This window comes from Cetorhinus maximus, chromosome 16 (assembly GCF_964194155.1).
Source record: "Cetorhinus maximus chromosome 16, sCetMax3.hap1.1, whole genome shotgun sequence".
In the NCBI taxonomy this organism is placed as follows: domain Eukaryota; kingdom Metazoa; phylum Chordata; class Chondrichthyes; order Lamniformes; family Cetorhinidae; genus Cetorhinus; species Cetorhinus maximus.
The window spans coordinates 52806718-52824621 of record NC_135894.1 but is presented as its reverse complement, the minus strand read 5'-3'; the positions used below and the strand labels follow the sequence as shown (position 1 = coordinate 52824621).

The 17904-nt window shown below is 42.1% G+C and overlaps 1 protein-coding gene across 7 annotated transcripts in view; it reads right to left on the bottom strand.

Moving 5' to 3' along the window:
• Window positions 1-17310, bottom strand: part of LOC144691589 (zinc finger Y-chromosomal protein-like) — a 42604-nt gene extending 25294 nt beyond the window's left edge. The window contains exons 1-3 of one of the 7 annotated variants that reach the window (XR_013579175.1): window positions 16927-17310; window positions 4279-4363; window positions 1974-2071 (exon numbers count right to left, since the gene is read on the bottom strand). Coding sequence is in view for 5 of the 7 variants with exons in the window: in XM_078559826.1 (XP_078415952.1) it covers window positions 1974-2040 (67 nt within the window). In the remaining 2 variants the exon portion in view is untranslated. Of the gene's footprint in view, window positions 1-1973; window positions 2072-4278; window positions 4364-16505; window positions 16642-16926 lie in introns of those variants that run through there. The other 6 variants (XM_078559826.1, XM_078559820.1, XM_078559821.1 and 3 more) reach the window with 6 other exon arrangements.
• Between the last annotated feature and the right edge of the window lie 594 nt (window positions 17311-17904).

The following is a 17904-nucleotide window of genomic DNA, read 5'->3' as shown; positions in this document are numbered from 1 at the left end:
TCCCAGGATATCACTGCAGAAGTTCCTCAGGGTAGTGTCCTAGGCCCAACCATCTTCAGCTAGTTCATCATTGACCTTCTCTCCATCATAAGGTCAGAAGTGGGGATGCTCGCAAATGACTGCACAACATTCAGCACCATTCGTAACTCCTCTGACTAAGTAGCCCATGTCCATGTGCAGCAAGACCTGGACATTTAGGCTTGGGCTGACGAGTGGCATGTAACATTCTTGCCACACAAGTGCCAGGCAATGATCATCTTCAACAAGAGAGAATCTAACCATCTCCCCCCTGACATTCGATTGTATTACCATCGCTGATTCCCCACTATCAACACCCTGGGGGTTAATATTGACCAAAATCTGAATTGGGCCAGCCATACAAATATAAGAGCAGATCAGAGGCTAGGAATTCTGCGGCAAGTAACTCACCTCCTGATTGTCCAAAAGTTTGTCGAACATCTACAAGGCACAGGTCAGGAATGTGATGGAACACTGCATTTGCCTGGATGCGTGCAGCTCCATCAACACTCAAGAAGCTCGAGACCACCCAGGACAAAGCAGTCTGCTTGATCAGCATCCCATCCACCACCTTAAACATTCATTCCCTCCACCACCAACACACAGTGACAGCAGTGTGTACCACCTACAAGATGCACTGTAGTAACTCACCAAGGCTTCTTCGACAGCATCTTCCAAATCAGTGACCTCTACCACCTTGAAGGACGAGGACAACAGGTGCATGGGAACACCACCACCTGCAAGTTCCCCTTCAAGCCAAACACAATCCTCACTTGGAACTATATCGCCATTCCTTTACTTTCCCTGGATCAAAATCCTGGAACTCCCTTCCTAACCACACTATAGGGGCAGAATTTCCCGTTTGTCGGGCGGGCCTGACCCAATCACGGGTGGGCGCGGAGCCGATCGGGGCCACACGGCCATTTTACGTGGGCGGGCCAATTAAGGCCCACCCGGCGTGACGTCCACCAGGAAGTGCTATGCGCTCCCTGTGCAGGCGGGGGAGGATCCCTAAATCGAGAATGCACTCTTTCGCGCAAGCGCACAAAAGAGTGCACTCATCTCCCTAAGGCTAAGTGCAGCCTCAGGGAGATCGCCTCGACTTTTAAAAATATTAAAAATAGAGAAAAGAAAAATCCCTCACATGTCCCCTCATGTGACAATGTCACATGAGTTGGAATATGTTCATAATTCACAGAAAAACTTTATTACAATTTTTAAAACCCTATATGAAACCTCATTCCGCCGGTGGACGAGGTTTCATGTTTTTTCTAGTTGCCGCCGGGGCTCCTGGCCGACCTGCCAACCTTAAGGTTGGACGGGCAGGTCCTTTAATTGGTTAATTGATCCTGTCAATGGCTTCAAGTTGCCATTGACAGGTCGGCGGGTCTGCAGCTGATTTTGCTGCGCCCCCGCCTTCCTGAAAATTTAAATGGGGCGGGGTGACATCAGGGGTTATGCCCCACCCCGCCCCCTGCTCGCTGACGGTAAAATTCTGCCCTAGGTGTACCTACACGACATGGACTGCAGTGGTTCATGAAGGCGGCTTACCATCACCTTCTCAAGGGCAATTAGGGTTATGCAATAAATGCTGATCTAACCAGCGATGCCCACATCCTGTGAACAAATAAACAGAAAGCTAACTTTCATACCACAACCAACGTCAATAAATTAATCGACCATTCATTCACTTCATTCCTGTTTGTGGGACATTATTGGAGGATCTTGAATGAAAAGTGACCTTTCAACAACGATGGGAGCTGTCTTCTGAGTGATCATGAAAATTACATCGGCGAGCCCAAAAGGAAATGCCTCAAACCATCTTAAATCCTATTTTAACAAATTCTATTCTAATTTATCAAGTTAGGACTTGTGTATTGAAATTGTGGCATAAAATATTCCAATGCATTAAACAAGTATACAATATTCTTAATTCAAACATGTGTTTGGATTACCTGTGTTATCAAAAATCACCTTGGGCTCCTGTTGCTGCAGTTCAAGCCTTCCTACATCTTCATCCATGGTCTGTAAATTTCATCAGTCACTGCTAAATCTGTTAAATGAACCAAGAAACTTTAAGGATTCTCCAGTACTTGTGTTGCTATACAAATATTATTTGTTTTTCACATCAGTATATGCACAAATAGGATAAGAGTTTACACAGTCATGGAAGATCAAACCCAAAGTTACAGTAAATTTGACTATTTTGCCTTAGACTATCTACTGAACGTCATTCATAATTTGAACCATGCCATCCAAAGCAGCAATATTTCCAGTTTAATGCTATGGACTTGTATGGAAACTGTTAAACAAAAACTACAAATAAATTTCTTACTGAGTTCTTTGTACACCATACCTTCTATATAATTGAGCATTACTGAGTATAGAACATTGAAATTCTAGAGCTGGAACAGATTTATTCAGACTCCACTGTATCCAAAGTTGGCAGATTCCAATAACTGGGGCCATACGTAGATTTTGTGGGCATACTATTTATGGCTAACCACAGTGACTATTTCATTTTACCAACCTATATTAACCCTACTCATTTAGCAAAGTTTCTGCTGACCTCGGAATTCAAGGGATCCCAATAATTTTTAATGATTAAGAACACAGGCATTCAAAGAAATGGAAGCTTTAAATAGGGTAAATAGGCTGTTCACATCTATAAATTCCTGCAGTCAAATTCCCTCAATCTCAACTCTGTTTTGAGAAGAAAACAAACAATGATTCATCACTTTCTCACAGAGAAGAAAAACAAATTAATGGAGACAGCATTAATCCTAAACCACTTTTGCACACCTCACAGCATCTTATTTCACAGTGTCAATGAAGGGGTCTGGAAGATGGGTGCTTGACCTCTCAGTAGCAAATGGTGTTTGCAAGCTAAGAAAGAATATGGAGAGAGAAACACATAGAAAAATAACTGAAAGCCCTTCCAAGGATATAGTCCATAAATATATCATGTAGTTTTCTGTTCAGCCATAAGGATCAGAGAAACCCCAGATTCAAATCCAATCTCAGTTCTGGGATCCAGCAATGAGATGGAGAACGGGAAAATTAGTTTCGAGAGAGAGAGAGATTGAAAAAAATACAAGCTAATTAAGCTGAACACAGTCCAGCTGTAAGTGCACAAGTGAATAGCTTAGGCACAAATGTGATGCCTCTCATAGTTCCAATACCCTAGCAATATTGGCCAAGGCTCACAGATGAAGAACAGAGACTTGGCTGGGGTACTGACAGTTGCTGGCTCACAGACAAGTACCCCAGTATGTCTCACTGCTTTCAGAAGGGCATATGAGGAAAGAAAAGAAAAAGTCAGAAGATAAACAAAATCATTCAATGCACAATTTCACAAGTGGATTTACGACTCAATCCATTACCTGTCAGTGGATCTAAATTCTCAAATATTTCATTGTACTCAAGCAGGACCACTCAGATCCATTTCTGAGGCCCATTATAATTTTAAACAATAAATACCGGTAGCTTCTCAACCACCAATTCAGGATCAATGTGCATTAATAAAGTACAGTCTCTCTTGAAGTATCACTGTTTGAGAAACTATTCACTAATTTACTGACTGCGCCTAAGAATAGCAAATATTTATTACTTCAAAGTCCTGTTTGAGATTTAAACGCTTAAAATAAACAGTGAATGATGTGTAAAAGACAGAGGCAACCAAAGCTCGCTCACAATGGTATTACTTAGAAAACAATATTTGGAGATATTTATTTTCCCAAATTACCATGATACACCATCTGCTGGGACCCAGATCACTGACTAGTGAAAACTTTTCATGAACTAATAATCCAGAGTAAAGCTTCAGAACAATTTCAACCTTAAAAAATGTAATTGAAATAACTTATTTTCAATTTTAAACAAGTCTTCTGATTGAAACTACCACTTTCACCTAGTTTATGCTGTGCCAAAGCATTTCTCACCCGAGCTTCGCCTTCCTGCCCCTTCTTCAAACATTCAACATTGAATGTTGAGGTTCAATAATATTAAGTCTCAAACTGACTGGCATTGATTGTTGCCCAAACAGAAAAGGTTATCTTTGACACTGATTTTTAAAAAAAAATACATTTTTAACAATTAGCTATTGCTTCATAAATTTTAAGTCTTAGCCTGAACCCCTCAAACCAAACATTTTTAACCTAAAAATCATACTAGATTATCTGTTAATATATACTTGCAAGCAGTTTTGAAGTTTGAGCAATTTGTTTAGATACACATCCTCTGTGTACTTTAATTACTTACCATGAAAAATAATTTTTCAGTGTATATAGAAGTAAATCACCGATTGTGGCATGCTTATCCAGGTACAGCTAAATGAAGGAGTCACCTATTAGAAGAAGAAAATAAAGTCCAATTCAGTTTCACCATATATTTCCTTCCTTTGGAATCTATGCATTTAGTATTACCATATAATCAACATTTTCTGTCTGAGGGCACTGAAAGACCAAAGCGGTTATTCTTCACAATATTTCCAAGTAATTTGTTTAAACGAACTTGGACCAGTTAGTGACTACTTTTCTCTTTAAAATATAGTGGAACTGAAAAAATGCAGGACATCCCTTCCATTGTTTCCTAAAACAGTGAATACATTTCAAAAAATACTTCATTGGCTCTAAAGCACTCTGGGACTGCCTGAGGTTGTGAAAAACAGACTATAAATGCAAGTCTTTATTTCTCTCTTTGACAATTGCAGACAAATAGCATACGTACACACTGTCAGAAGGTAAGGGGAAACATCTGCCTACAGGCAGGTTAAATATCTGCTTGCCAGCTAAATGCCCAATAAAGGTGAACCCTCCAACAAGATTTAAAAGATTTCTCAAACATCAACCAACCAAATTGAATGCTGTGTTGACTAATAGTCACCCACCATTAAAATTCAATGTCAGGAAAATTAACCAATAAGTAGACCATCATCAGGAATTTATGGTCCTGTATTAAAGCTAAAATTCTATTTACTGTTGTAATGTACAAAAAGTGACAGCCAATTTGCACACCGCTAGGCTTCACAAACATAAATGAGGTATTTACTGGCATGTTAGTTGAGGGACAAATATTGGCCAAGACAGAGCTGAAGAATTCCTTGCCCTTCTGCATATAATGCCATGGGATCTTTTGCATACAACAGAGGCTGTGCTTCAGTTTAACATCTTATCCAAAAGATGGTTCCATTGACAGTGCAGCACTCTTTCAGGTCTGCATTGATGTGTCAGCCTAGATTCCGGATCATGTCTCTGAAGTGGGACTTGAGACATTCTGACTCGGAGGCAGAGGCAGAGCCAAGGCTGGCAATTGCAATATACTAATTAAATGCTAATTGCTAGTTTTAGTTTCTTTATTAAACAAAAATTTTGATTGGATAGTGATCTAGATAGTTATCTGGCTAAACAGTGATACACTACTTCTCTACTGAAGAGAATTTGTACATTTGCCAAAGTACTGTAAAGCTGGCACAGCATTTAAGCAAGCTGCATAAAAAGGGCTGATAAAAGAGTCGTGGAATTGGATCACATAAACCTGAACCTTGTGATGTTGTTATAACACTAAGGAAGTTCCACAATATCTGTTGCAACGAAGATTTGTATTTAATTAGATACTTGATATTAGTCACCAAGTAATAAAGGTATCGAAGGAAGATGAAAGGATTCTTGAATAAAATAAATAGGATTTTAATAAATGAAATGAAAAGGACACGTTATTCTTAAATTGTTGCCTAGGACCCCTTAGTTACAGTCAGCCAAAAATGAACATGTTATCCCAAATAAACCTCAAGCTGTTGCATGGGTAACTACAGCCAACATTACTACTAAGGATTTTGTTAATTCAAGTGAACAGTTACATGGAATTACAACTTTCATTTCGGACCAACCAATGACACATATGCTTTGGACTACCCCATGCACTTCAGTTTAGTCTTCAACCAAACACGCCATGTTCGCAAATTTGCTATTGCAACTGCTGCTTTTTATAACTTCTACTTAACAGTTTAGTTCAACAGTTATTCCTGAAGATGCTGACTGCATCAGTGTGAAATATTTAGTTTTATTTTTTATCCCCTTTTTTAGAAATTCTACAATCAATATCATCTATACCATTTTCCACATGTTAAATAACATTTTCTGACAGGATGACTTATCTCAAAATGGTTTCATTTGTCTGAGACAAACATACCGGCTACAGTCTTTAATCTCAAAATATGATCAAGTGGGTTTTATTACTATATAGAACAGAATATATAAAATACACAATGGTTCAACAAGGTATTATTTACTTATCTCTTAAAATTGCAAAAATGATGCTGGTAACCAGTTTCTCCCCCCACCATACATGCTTAATTTCTAAGTTCAAACAAGTGTGAGATAATGCATTTTAGTAAAAATAAATAATTACTGGTGTACTCTAAATTGAAGTATGTTTGATGCTGTGGAACACCAAAGGGATTTCATGGAGCATTAAAAGTAGCACCTATGTAAAACCTTAAGATCTCAGTTACACTGCAATGTATTAGGCCCCATGCTAGAAGCATGCTGAGACAGAGATGATACAACTTGGATGCACTAGAACATTGCCTAATCTGAGGAAATACAATTACCAAGAAAGGTTTGTAAAACTGTCCTTTTTTGTTAGATCAATGTAGCTTATAGAGTGATAAAATAAAGATCTTTAAAATACAAAATTATGACACAGGGTAGATAGAAGGAGACTGTTTCCAATATTTGAGGGATCAAGAAGAAAAGGGTCATGAATACAAGATTATCTAAAGGAACAGACAATCAGTTGTTCATAAGTCTGGGCTTATTGTTAGCCTCCAGAATAATCCTGGAGTGCAAGCAGGACTTGGCATTGCAGAGAGAAGTACTGTGTAGCTTCAGATAGCCTGACCAAATATTGTGGTGAGCAAATAAGATAGCGGTGCATGCTCGAATCCTCAGATGCAAAGCTAAACTCAAATCAATATTAATGGCTTTTCTGATACCTCTGGCCACTGTAGTACTTTGTCAAGCATAATCATGAACCAATCCAATAAAAGTCCATGGTCACCAAAGCCCTCTTAGGGCATGGTACCTGATGGAGAAAGATAGCTCTGGGGCTACATGCACATAAGTAAGAATGCGATCTAATTTGACTGGGGCTCGTTGATTAAACAATCTGCATTTTCCTTTCTTGCTGTTATTATAGCTATTGGAAAGTTTTAAAACACGTTAAAAATCATTTTTTACATCTTTTCTCCCTAGGTAAGTTTCAGGGGTAAGCTGGATGGATTTGAAGAGGGGACTTGTGGTAACAGAGAAAGGGGGAGGCGATGGCATAGTGGTATTGTCGATGGACTAGTGATCCAGAGGCCCAGAGTAATGCTCTGGGGACCCAGGTTTGAATCCCACCATGGCAGATGGTGGAATTTGAATTCAATAAAAATTTGGAATTAAAAGTCTAATGACGACCCATTTGGTTCACTAATGTCTTTTAGGGAAGGAAATCTTGTCATCATTGCCTGGTCTGGCCTACACGTGACTCAACAATGTGGTTGACACTTAACTGCCCTCTGAAATGGCCAAGCAAGCCACTCAGTTGTAACTAACCGCTACAAAGTCACAAAAAAGGAATGAAACCAGACGGACCACCTGGCATCAACCTAGGCAATGGAAACGACAACGGCAATCTCAACCCTGTCGACCCTGCAAAGTCCTCCTTACTAACATCTGGGGGCTAGTGCCAAAATTAGGAGAGCTGTCTCACAGATTAGTCAAGCAACAGCCTCAGTCATCCTCACAGAATCATAGCTTACAGATAATGTCTCAGACATCATCATCCCTGGGTATGTCCTGTTCCACCAGGACAGACCCAGCAGAAGTGGCGGGGCAGCACAGTCATATACAGCTGGGAGGTAGTTGCCCTGGGAGTCCTCAACATCAACTCCGGATCCCATGAAGTCTCATGGCATCAGGTCAAACATGGGCAAGGAAACCTCCTGCTGATTACCACGTACCACCCTCCCTCAGCTGTTGAATAAGTGCTCCTCCATGTTGAACACCACTTGGAGGAAGCACTGAGGGTGGCAAGGGTGCAGAATGTACTCTGGGTGGGGGACTTCAATGTCCACCACCAAGAGTGGCTGGGTAGCACCACTACTGACTGAGTGATCGAATCCTAAAGGACACACCTGCTAGACTGGGTCTGCGGCAGGCGATGAGGGAGCCAATAAGAGGAAAAAACATACTTGACTTCATCCACATCAACCTACCTGCAGCAGATGCTGTCCATGACAGTATCGGTAGAAGTGACCACCTCACAGTCATTGTGGAGACGAAGTCATGGCTTCACATTGAGGATACCCTCCATCGTGTTGTGTGGCACTACCACCGTGCCAAATGGGATAGATTTTGAACAGATCTAGCAGCTCAAGACTGGGCATCCATGGGGCACTGTGGGCCATCAGCAGCAGCAGCAGAATTGTACCCGAGCACAATCTGTAACCTCACGGCCCGGCATTTCCCCCATTACCATCAAGCCAGCAGATCAGCCCTGGTTCAATGAAGAGTGCAGGAGGGCATGCCAGGAGCAGCACCAGGCATACCTAAAAATGAGGTGTCAACCTGGTGAAGCTATAACACAGGACTATTTTCGTGCCAAATAGCATAAGCAGCAAGTGATAGATAGAGGTAAGAGATCCCACAACCAACGGATCAGATCTAAGCTCTGCAGTCCTGCCACATCCAGTCGTGAACGGTGGTGGACAATTAAACAATTCACTGAGGAGGCAGCTCCACAAATATCCCCATCCTCAATGACGGAGGAGCCGAGCACATCAGTGTAAAAGATAAGGCTGAAGTATTTGCTGCCATCTTCAGCCAGAAGTGCCGAGTAGATGATCCATCTCAGCCTCCTCCAGACGTCCCCAGCATCACAGATGCCAGTCTTCAGCCAATTCGATTCACTCCACGTGATAGCAAGAAACTGCTGAAGGCATTAGATAGTGCAAAGGCTATGGGCCCTGACAATATTCCGGCAATAGTACTGAAGAGTTGTGCTCCAGAACTTGCCATGCCCCTAGCCAAGCTGCTCCAGTACAGCTACAACATTGGCATCTACCCGGCTGTGGAGAATTGCCCAGGTATGTCCTTTACACAAAAAGCAGGACAAATCCAACCTGGCCAATTACCGCCCCATCAGTCTACTATTGATCATCAGTGAAGTAATGGAAGGGGTCATCAACAGTGCTACCAAGCGGCATTTGCTTAGCAATAACCTGTTCACTGATGACCAGTTTGGATTCCACCAGAGTCAGAGTCACTCAGCTCCTGACCACATAACAGTCTTGGTTCAAACATGGACAAAAGAGCTGAATTCCCGAAGTGAGGTCAGAATGACTGCCCTTGACATCAAGGCAGCATTTGATAGAGTGTGGCATCAAGGAGCCCTAACAAAACTGGAGTCAATGGGAATCAGGGGGAAAACTCTCCACTGGTTGGAGTCATACCTAGCACAAAGGAAGATGGTTCTGGTTGTTGGAGGTCAGGCATCTCAGCTCCAGGACATCACTGCAGGAGTTCCTCAGGGTAGTCTCCTCGGCCCAACCATCTTCAGCTGCTTCATCAATGATCTTCCTTCCATCATAAGGTCAGAAGCGGGGATGTTCGCTGATAATTGCATAAATGATCAGCACCATTCGCGACTCCTCAGATACTGAAGCAGTCCATGTCCAAATGCAGCAAGACCTGGGCAATATACAGGCTTGGGCTGACAAGTGGCATGAAACATTCGCATCACACAAGTGTCAGGCAATGACCATCTCCATCAAGAGAGAATCCAGCCATCGCCCCTTGATGTTCAATGGCATTACCATCACTGAATCCCCCTCTATCAACATCCTGGGGGTTGCCATTGACCAGGAACTGAACTGGACTAGCCATATAAATACTGTGGCTACAAAAGCAAGTCAGAGGCTAGGAGTGGTGCGACGAGTAACCCTTCTCCTGACTCCCCAAAGCCTACCATCTACAAGGCACAAGTCAGAAGTGTGATGGAATACTCCCCACTTGCCTGGATGAGTGCTGCTCCAACAAAACTCAAGAAGCTTGACAACATCAAGGACAAAGGAGCACGCTTGATTGGCACCACATCCACATTCACTCCCTCCACCACCGACACACAGTGGCATCAGTGTGTACCATCTACAAAATGCACTTCAGGAATTCACCAAGGCTCCTTCGATAGCACCTTCCAAACCCACGACCACTACCATCTAGGACAAGAGCAGCAGATAGATGAGAACACCACCACTTAGAAGTTCCCCTCCAAGTCACTGACCATCCTGACTTGGAAATATATCGCCGTTCCTTCGCTGTCGCTGGGTCAAAATCCGGAAATTCCCTTCCTAACAGCACTGTGGGTGTACCCACACCACATGGATTGCAGCGGTTCAAAAAGGCAGCTCACCACCACCTTCTCAAGGGCAATTAGGGATGAGAAATAAATGTTGGCCCAGCCAGCGAAACCCAGGTCCCATGAATGAATTAAAAAAAACATGCAATTCACATTTGAAGGGATGAGGACAATTAAAACTGGTGCCATAATAGAGGATCAAGATTTCTAACACCTTTGCAGTACTTCAAAAGGAATGTCAGTCATTAGCATATATCGTCAATGCTGATGGGGCAGGGAATCAAAACAGGCAAAAGCTGCCATGTCATTTATGCATCAAAAACAGCAAGGACCATTATATCAACCATTATATTTGCAGCAAAACCTGGGCCAAAGAAAGAACATACAATCACATTATAATCATTCATCAAGTGTTTAAAAATAAACAGAACCACAAGAAACAAATTTGTTCTGCTTCAAAATGTAGTGAAATGATTGGAAGATCTGTTGGGGTAAACCTCAGAAGTTACAAGACCCTAATAAATTCATAACAGTTTGAAAAGACTCTACTATCAATATTATGTGATAATTACTGATCTAACCATCTGTATCTATAAATTGAGAATGTATGTAGATACTGAGGGGAAAACATGTTCTTTAGGCTACAGTTTTCCCATGAGTTTAAGTGACACCTAAATTGGAAACAAAAACAAAAAATGCTGGGAACACTCGCACGTCAGCAGCATGTGCGCAGAAACGCAGGTTAACATTTATAGACCCTTGATTGAACTATTCATCTGTAATATTTTCCAATTCTGTTGAAATGTCAACTTGTCTGTTCTCTCCTGAGATGCTGCTTGACCTACTGACTCCTGCTTTGTTTCCAATTTCCAGCATCTGAAGTGTTTAGCTCTTTGTTCAGAATTGAATTGTGGCTTATTTTAACTTTTTAAAAATTCTTCCACAGGGTATGGACATCGCTGGCTAGGCCAGCATTCCTAATCTGTGTGTAGTGGTAAATCTGTTTATGAACCTGTAGGAAGAACAGATGGTGCTAGATGGCACTGTTGTTCCAGTTTCTTCAGAAATAAGATTTATCGCTGTTAACAGTAATGAGCACATGGAGAAATCTTTTGTTACCAATAGAGGGCATGTATATTCATATATTTAGGTATATAATTATATTAAGCCTGGATTTCTTTGCATAGTAGTGACAAAGTGAAGCATTGACAAGGGTAATGGGGAAAAGGCAGGAAAGTGGAGCTGAGGATTATCAGATCAGCCATGATCTCATTGAATGGCGGAGCAGACTCGATGGGCCGAATGGCCTACTTCTGTTCCTATGTCTTATGGTCTGATCAGGGTCAAAAAAAATGAGCAAATTAGTGTGAAGTGTCCCAAGTGTGGCTCAAATCACCTTACACACAGAATAGTTTCAGGTTCTAAAGCTTCATTTTTTTTACTGGGCATTTACTATTTGACAGAAATGTATAATCTCGAGCTTCCAAATACCAATGTAAACAATTAAGAACCATCGTAGAAAACATATTCTTTCCCAGATGCAAAACTTTTATTATATCTCTGTTAGCAAATTTCAGGTTCTCAAATGATAACGGAAACAAAGATGCTAGGAAGTTGCTCAGCAAGCTTTGAGAAAATGCACCGATGATCCAGGAATCCTTGGTGGAAAAGAATGGAATTCTCCATTTTATCCCCTCCCCTAATTACACTAATACATGAATTCACTTTAATTCTGATACCTACCATTTAATGTTGACTATGTTTCAATAGTAGCTCTGTGTTAATGGGAATTTAATCCCCACCCCTACTGATTTTACCTGATGATTTATAGATTAGTCTCTCAACCATAGCAAGGTTCCAGGAACAACTCCCAGATGCTACTGAGTTAACTGATCTCAGCAAAGGCTGCGTATGTATACAACTGCTATAATGCCTCAGGTTAAGAAAGGAAACATTCACAGGGCTACCTTATGACCAGCTCATAATTTGATAACCTGCAGCTAATCATGTCTGCTTACAGAAGCAATAGAGAGCAGCTATTACCCATGGAACCATACCCAGTCAAAGTATCACAAGAGCAAAATTCTGTACCATGCTCTACTCTGACTTATTTGCCCTCGGTCTCCTGCAGTGTCCCAATGAAGCTAAGTTAAGTGCGAGAAATAGCACCTCATCTTTTAAATCTGGCACTTAACAGCCCTTCTGGGCTCAACAATGAATTTTACAATTTTAGATTGTAACCTCTGTTTTCATTTCGGACAGCAACATTCATGATTCTGCCATTCACACCTCTGCTAGACACTACTTTTCTTGTCCCATTACCACTCCCTTTTCCCTTGGACCATCAACCCTTCTGTAATGTAATTACTCTTGCCTTCCACCCTGTCACCCAGTTTTTTTCTTCCTCTGTACTTGCTAAAGCCTGGTGCACCTCAACTTTTTCCCAGTCCTGACGAAAGGTTGTTGGCCTAAAACATTAACCCTGCTTCCCTCTCCACAGATGCTGCCAGACTTGCTAAGTATTACTGACATTTTCTGCTTTTATTCCAATGGAAGTATCAATGCCTTCAGAACAGATGAAAACATTATATTGGACAGATTTATTAGCAGCCCGAAACACTCCAATTTCTCCTCCATAATGAGTGGAATAGTTTCATAAAAAGCTAATGGCCGTGTGGGGAGGGAAAAGCAGTGAACAGTAGAAAATGAAATAAAATACTCCATACAAATTGTGGATTTACAAATTGCATTTTGTGTGTTTTTAAAAAGTACTTCCAGTTGTTTTTCTTTCCAAACAAAGCTGATATACATTATTGTTAAGTGCAAGTTTACTGGCTTCATCAGGTGCATCACAATGCAAAATAGCAACTGGCAAATGAGTTTGAACTATATCTCCTGTCTACCTTAGCGTGGCTAAGTTAGCTTTCAGGAAACCACGCCATTTATAGTAGTAATCAGGAACCAATGTGCTCATGCAGCTCCAGTTTGGTAGCATAAATAGTAGAATGCACTTCCTGTCATTGAAATGACTTTTTAGCACATCAAACTCTTTTAGGCACTATTTCAAATCTTCTAGGTTTGTATCAAGCTACAAGAGCTTTAAATTCATAATAGATCAAAACAAATATTCAGGGAAAACCACAACCACAAAACGTTTATTTGATACTTCATGCCTATTAATTTCCAAGGAAGCAGTCAATTCATCCTACAACTCCAGTGTTTGTAATAAAATCAGGAATATTAAAATTAACTGATAATCATAGCAACAAAAGGTTTTCTGTTCATGCAAAATCATAGAATTTTATACAAGATATGAACTTTAACCCATCATAGTTGAGGCCTGGGCAGATCAGCAATGATCTTATTGAATGGTGGGGCAGGCTTCAGCGGCCGAATGACCCTACTCCTGCTCCTATTTCTTATGTACATCTGTTGCAGCTCTCTGAATGAGCTATCCACCCAGCCCCATTTCCCCATATAGCCTTTTAAAAAATTTAATGCACAAAGAGAACGTATACCAAACTATTTAGGGTATTATATGAACAAGGAGGACTTACATAACTGATTAAGACAGTATTTATGCTGGGAAAAAAACATAATATCCTTCATTTACCTTTCAAAGTACTTGGAATTACATAAATTATCAATTTAGGCCTTCCATGGATAATTTTGCAATTAAATAAAACTACTATGTAGATGCATATTGTCCCGAAATGGTTGATAGAGCTGCTCATGTTGGTGAATCTGAAGTGATACTTTCACCTGAAAGATACTAATCACATTTAGTGCCACTGTACTAGTTTTGATATTCAGGGCTGTGGGTTAGAATACTTAAGTGCAGAACCAGTGAGGGGAAAATTAACTTTTCAGTTGGTAATTCCAGATCTAAGACAGACCAAATGGGGAGGAAGGAAATCATTTCTGAATGATTCCTAGCACCTAACCGTTGGTGTTAGTATGGCACTGCAAACAATAATCAACTTTTGCATCCAGGCATCCATTCGGAAAGCAAGCAGCAAGAGCGGGGTACAGGTGACAATCCATTACATTTTTTTCCCCCCACGGTAAACAGCTCACCTGCTTCCCTTTATTTCTGCCAACCTGTGTTCACTCACTGCACACTGACCCGTAAAGAGCTCATGCATTTTTCTGTATAATGAACACTAAGTTGTTACAGTGTAGAAGTCTCATGGGAGCAAGAGCACAAGGTTTGCAAGGTATGAAGAAATTTACTATAAAAAGTTAGCTATATCTTTCCTGTCACGAATTTTCAGACTTCTACTGATCTTGCTGGCTCTTGTGCTCCAAATTTTGTTGCTACCAGAGTCCCCTCTTCCAATTGCTGGTGCTCCGCTTTGTTCTCCGTTCTGCTCCAGCTGTCTTCTCTACATCTCGAGAAAATGTAAGCTCTAAATTTATGCTGTTTTTACATTTTCAATTGCTACTGCTGTTTAGGTTACTTAAAATATAAATTTGTATAAGTCATTTAATAATGCACCATGGAACCTGGGCCAATTTATTAGATTCTCTTGCTGAAGAAATTAGTGTTAAACAGATGTTGAATTTTAAAGGACCCTTCAGTTCATCATAAAAAGCTTAACCTGGTAGACATGAGACAAGTGCTAATTTTATGCTCAGGTTTCTTTCATAAAATGCTTAAAAATTCAGTTTTAAAAAATTTCATACAAATCATTGAAAGCAAGGAAAGCAAAATGAGAATGTAAGAGAACTTGTGCCATGATACATATGCAAAATGAAGAATTGTCTGAATTGTACAAAAAATTTGGAAAACCCAAGCCTTTTCTTCATTCTTGGATATTTTTCTTAGAAATAAAGTATAAAGTATTTTGTATCAACAATATACATAGGGAATTGAAAGTACTGGCTAGTGCAGCTTGCTCGACATTGGCTTTGCACCTCTGGAATCAAGACTTAATTTCAGCCCACAAACATATGAGAAAAATGAACAAAAACTTCGTAAGATCTCAGCTCTATAAATTCTGTACAACATGAACTTGGTTGGCCTCAATTCAGTTCCGAGGAGTGAGGCACATGATTAGGAAAAGCAGGAGTTGTTGTAAATGAGTGTTTGATGCTGATATTGGGGTACTTGCTCCCACAGGAAAAGTTCCAACATCTGGAACATTTTTAAGTACAAAACTGGAGAACATTCTCACTTTTTTTTTTAAAAAAGAAAAGGCAAATGCTCGTTTTGTTTATCAAACCCGAATCAGATTATTAGCAGATGGATAATAAGCTGGTCCACCCATCCCTCCAGAAAGAAAATTGTTTGAAACAAGAAGAGCGCCTGTCATGCATTAGTAAACTGAAATGTATGAAGCGTGTTTTTTTTCAAATTCAGAGCGGCTTCCTCACCCCCCCCCCCCCCAATCAGAAGTCTGAAAACAAGCTTTTCCCTAATGTTTCAAACCCAGGCATGTAAAGAGCCACAAGCTGTATTTATTTATCCTGATCACTTAAATGAACGGCCGCAAAAGCACTTTGCGTAGGTGAAATTATTGCTTAAAAGCGTTCCCTCCACTACATGGAAGGGAGGGGAGCGCGGAGTGAGAGAGGGAGATGGCGGCTGTGTTGCGCGCGCCAGGGGAAGGCACCGAGACGCATTGTGAACAAATAAACCGGTGCAAGTGTTGATTGAAAGGAGGGGGGGAAAAGAGGAGAGCGCGGGAAAGAAAGCAAGCTACCGCAGTATCTGTCAGGCGGTGACGACAATGAAGATGGAAATGGCAGACAAATACAGGAGTCGGAGCAACCCGCACGCCGAATCTCAGGAGGCAAGCTGCACCGCCAGGAGAGAGAGAGAGAGAGAAATAAAAATCAAACCACCGCAAGAGCGAAAAATAGCGCGCAAAGCAACGGCTGCGTCTGTAGAATTTAAAATCCAGTCACAGTGCAAGGCGCGGGACTTTTTTTTAAATTATTTTCCTTTGAAGTGACCCGACCGCGAGTTCCTCTCCTCTCAACGAGGGGAGGGAAAACAAAGGTGACTGAGGAGCCGGTTGGAGGAGGGGGTTGGAAGAAACTCCATGCTGCCCCTCAGTGAGGGGAAAAAGAAAACCACTCACCGCCAAGATGGCGCCGGACGCCTTCCTCCAACCCTGCCCCCAACCGACATTTTGTCTCCGCCACTGGCCGCACAATGTGCCTTTGCGGCAGCTCCTTCTCGCCGACATTTCCCTCAAAAACAAAAGGAAAGATGGCCCCGCCGCCACCTTTCGCCTCGGTCTCGGTTTTTTTCCCCCCTAAACGATTTTATTTTAAAATTAACTTGAACGAATCTCCGGCGAGGCCTGCTTAAAGCTCAGCACGATGGGGAAAACCCTCGTGGCCTAAGTGCGGCCTCCTCGCGGCCTACCAACCGCCAATGCTCCTAACGGCCGCTGTCGAACTGCAGCGCGAGCGCCCGCCGGCCGCCCCCCACCGGGGAAGCGGCTCCGGCTCCAGCAAGAGGCGGCCCAGCGGCCGCGGCGGCGCCCCTGCCCTTACCTGGTGAGTCAAGCTGGCCGCCGATGGCCCAATTTCGGGACGTTTCGCTTCCCTTGCTGGCTGGCAGGCTCAGCCTTTCCTGGCTGGGCCGAGCGCTGGAGGGTCGGGTCGGGCCTAGCCCTGCCAATCAGGCTTTGTTGTTTGATGGCTGCGGGGAGGAGGAGGAGGGGCTGACTCGACTCGACTCGACTCTGCTCCTCGCTCCCGCCGCCGTCGTAATACGTAACGTCAGAGCCTAACCCCTAGGAAAATGCGGAAGAAGCAAGTGCGGTCAGGCCAGAGCTGGGAAAGCAGCAAAAAGCCGCAGACATTTAACGTCCCCGTCAGCGGTGGCCGCTCAACCTGAGCCCCGGGACTCTGCCTGGGGCCGAATCTGGGCGAGGTTTAACGCACCGTCCTAGATTTTTTTTCCTCCCCTTTTAATAAATTCGAACGCTTTCGTGCGGCTGCAACTTGTCAGAAACTAAAACCCCGGGTTATTGGTGAAAACGTAGCCCCAGCGCACGGATCGGTTTGTTTAGATCTTTGTAGAGATGAAGGAGGTTAAAATGTGCATGTGTGAAAAGAGTCGGCACTCCAAAGCTCATTATTACGACCGGGGGGCGGGGGGGGGGGGAGAGAAATAATCAGTTAGTCGGACACTAAAGAAGTTAGTCGAGGCACTGGCTTATTTTTGTATATATTTTGATTTGCCCCTGTGTCGGGCAATTGGGTTCATTTCCTTCGTCATTAACAAACCCGCGCCCGCCATTTTCCACTCCTCCGTCCACCATTTTAATTAACCCAAGATTAATTTCCTTTTCAGTGATATTCCACCGCCTCTATCACTTTTATTGATGTGTGGGAACTCATGATTAAATTATATCCTTGAAGAGAATCATACATAGACCCTATGGTTGACTTCCCAATATTTGATTTCCCCTTTTCTCCCTCCCCGCAGTAGACCTCAGGTTTAAGGGTAGATGGAGAGTAAATGAG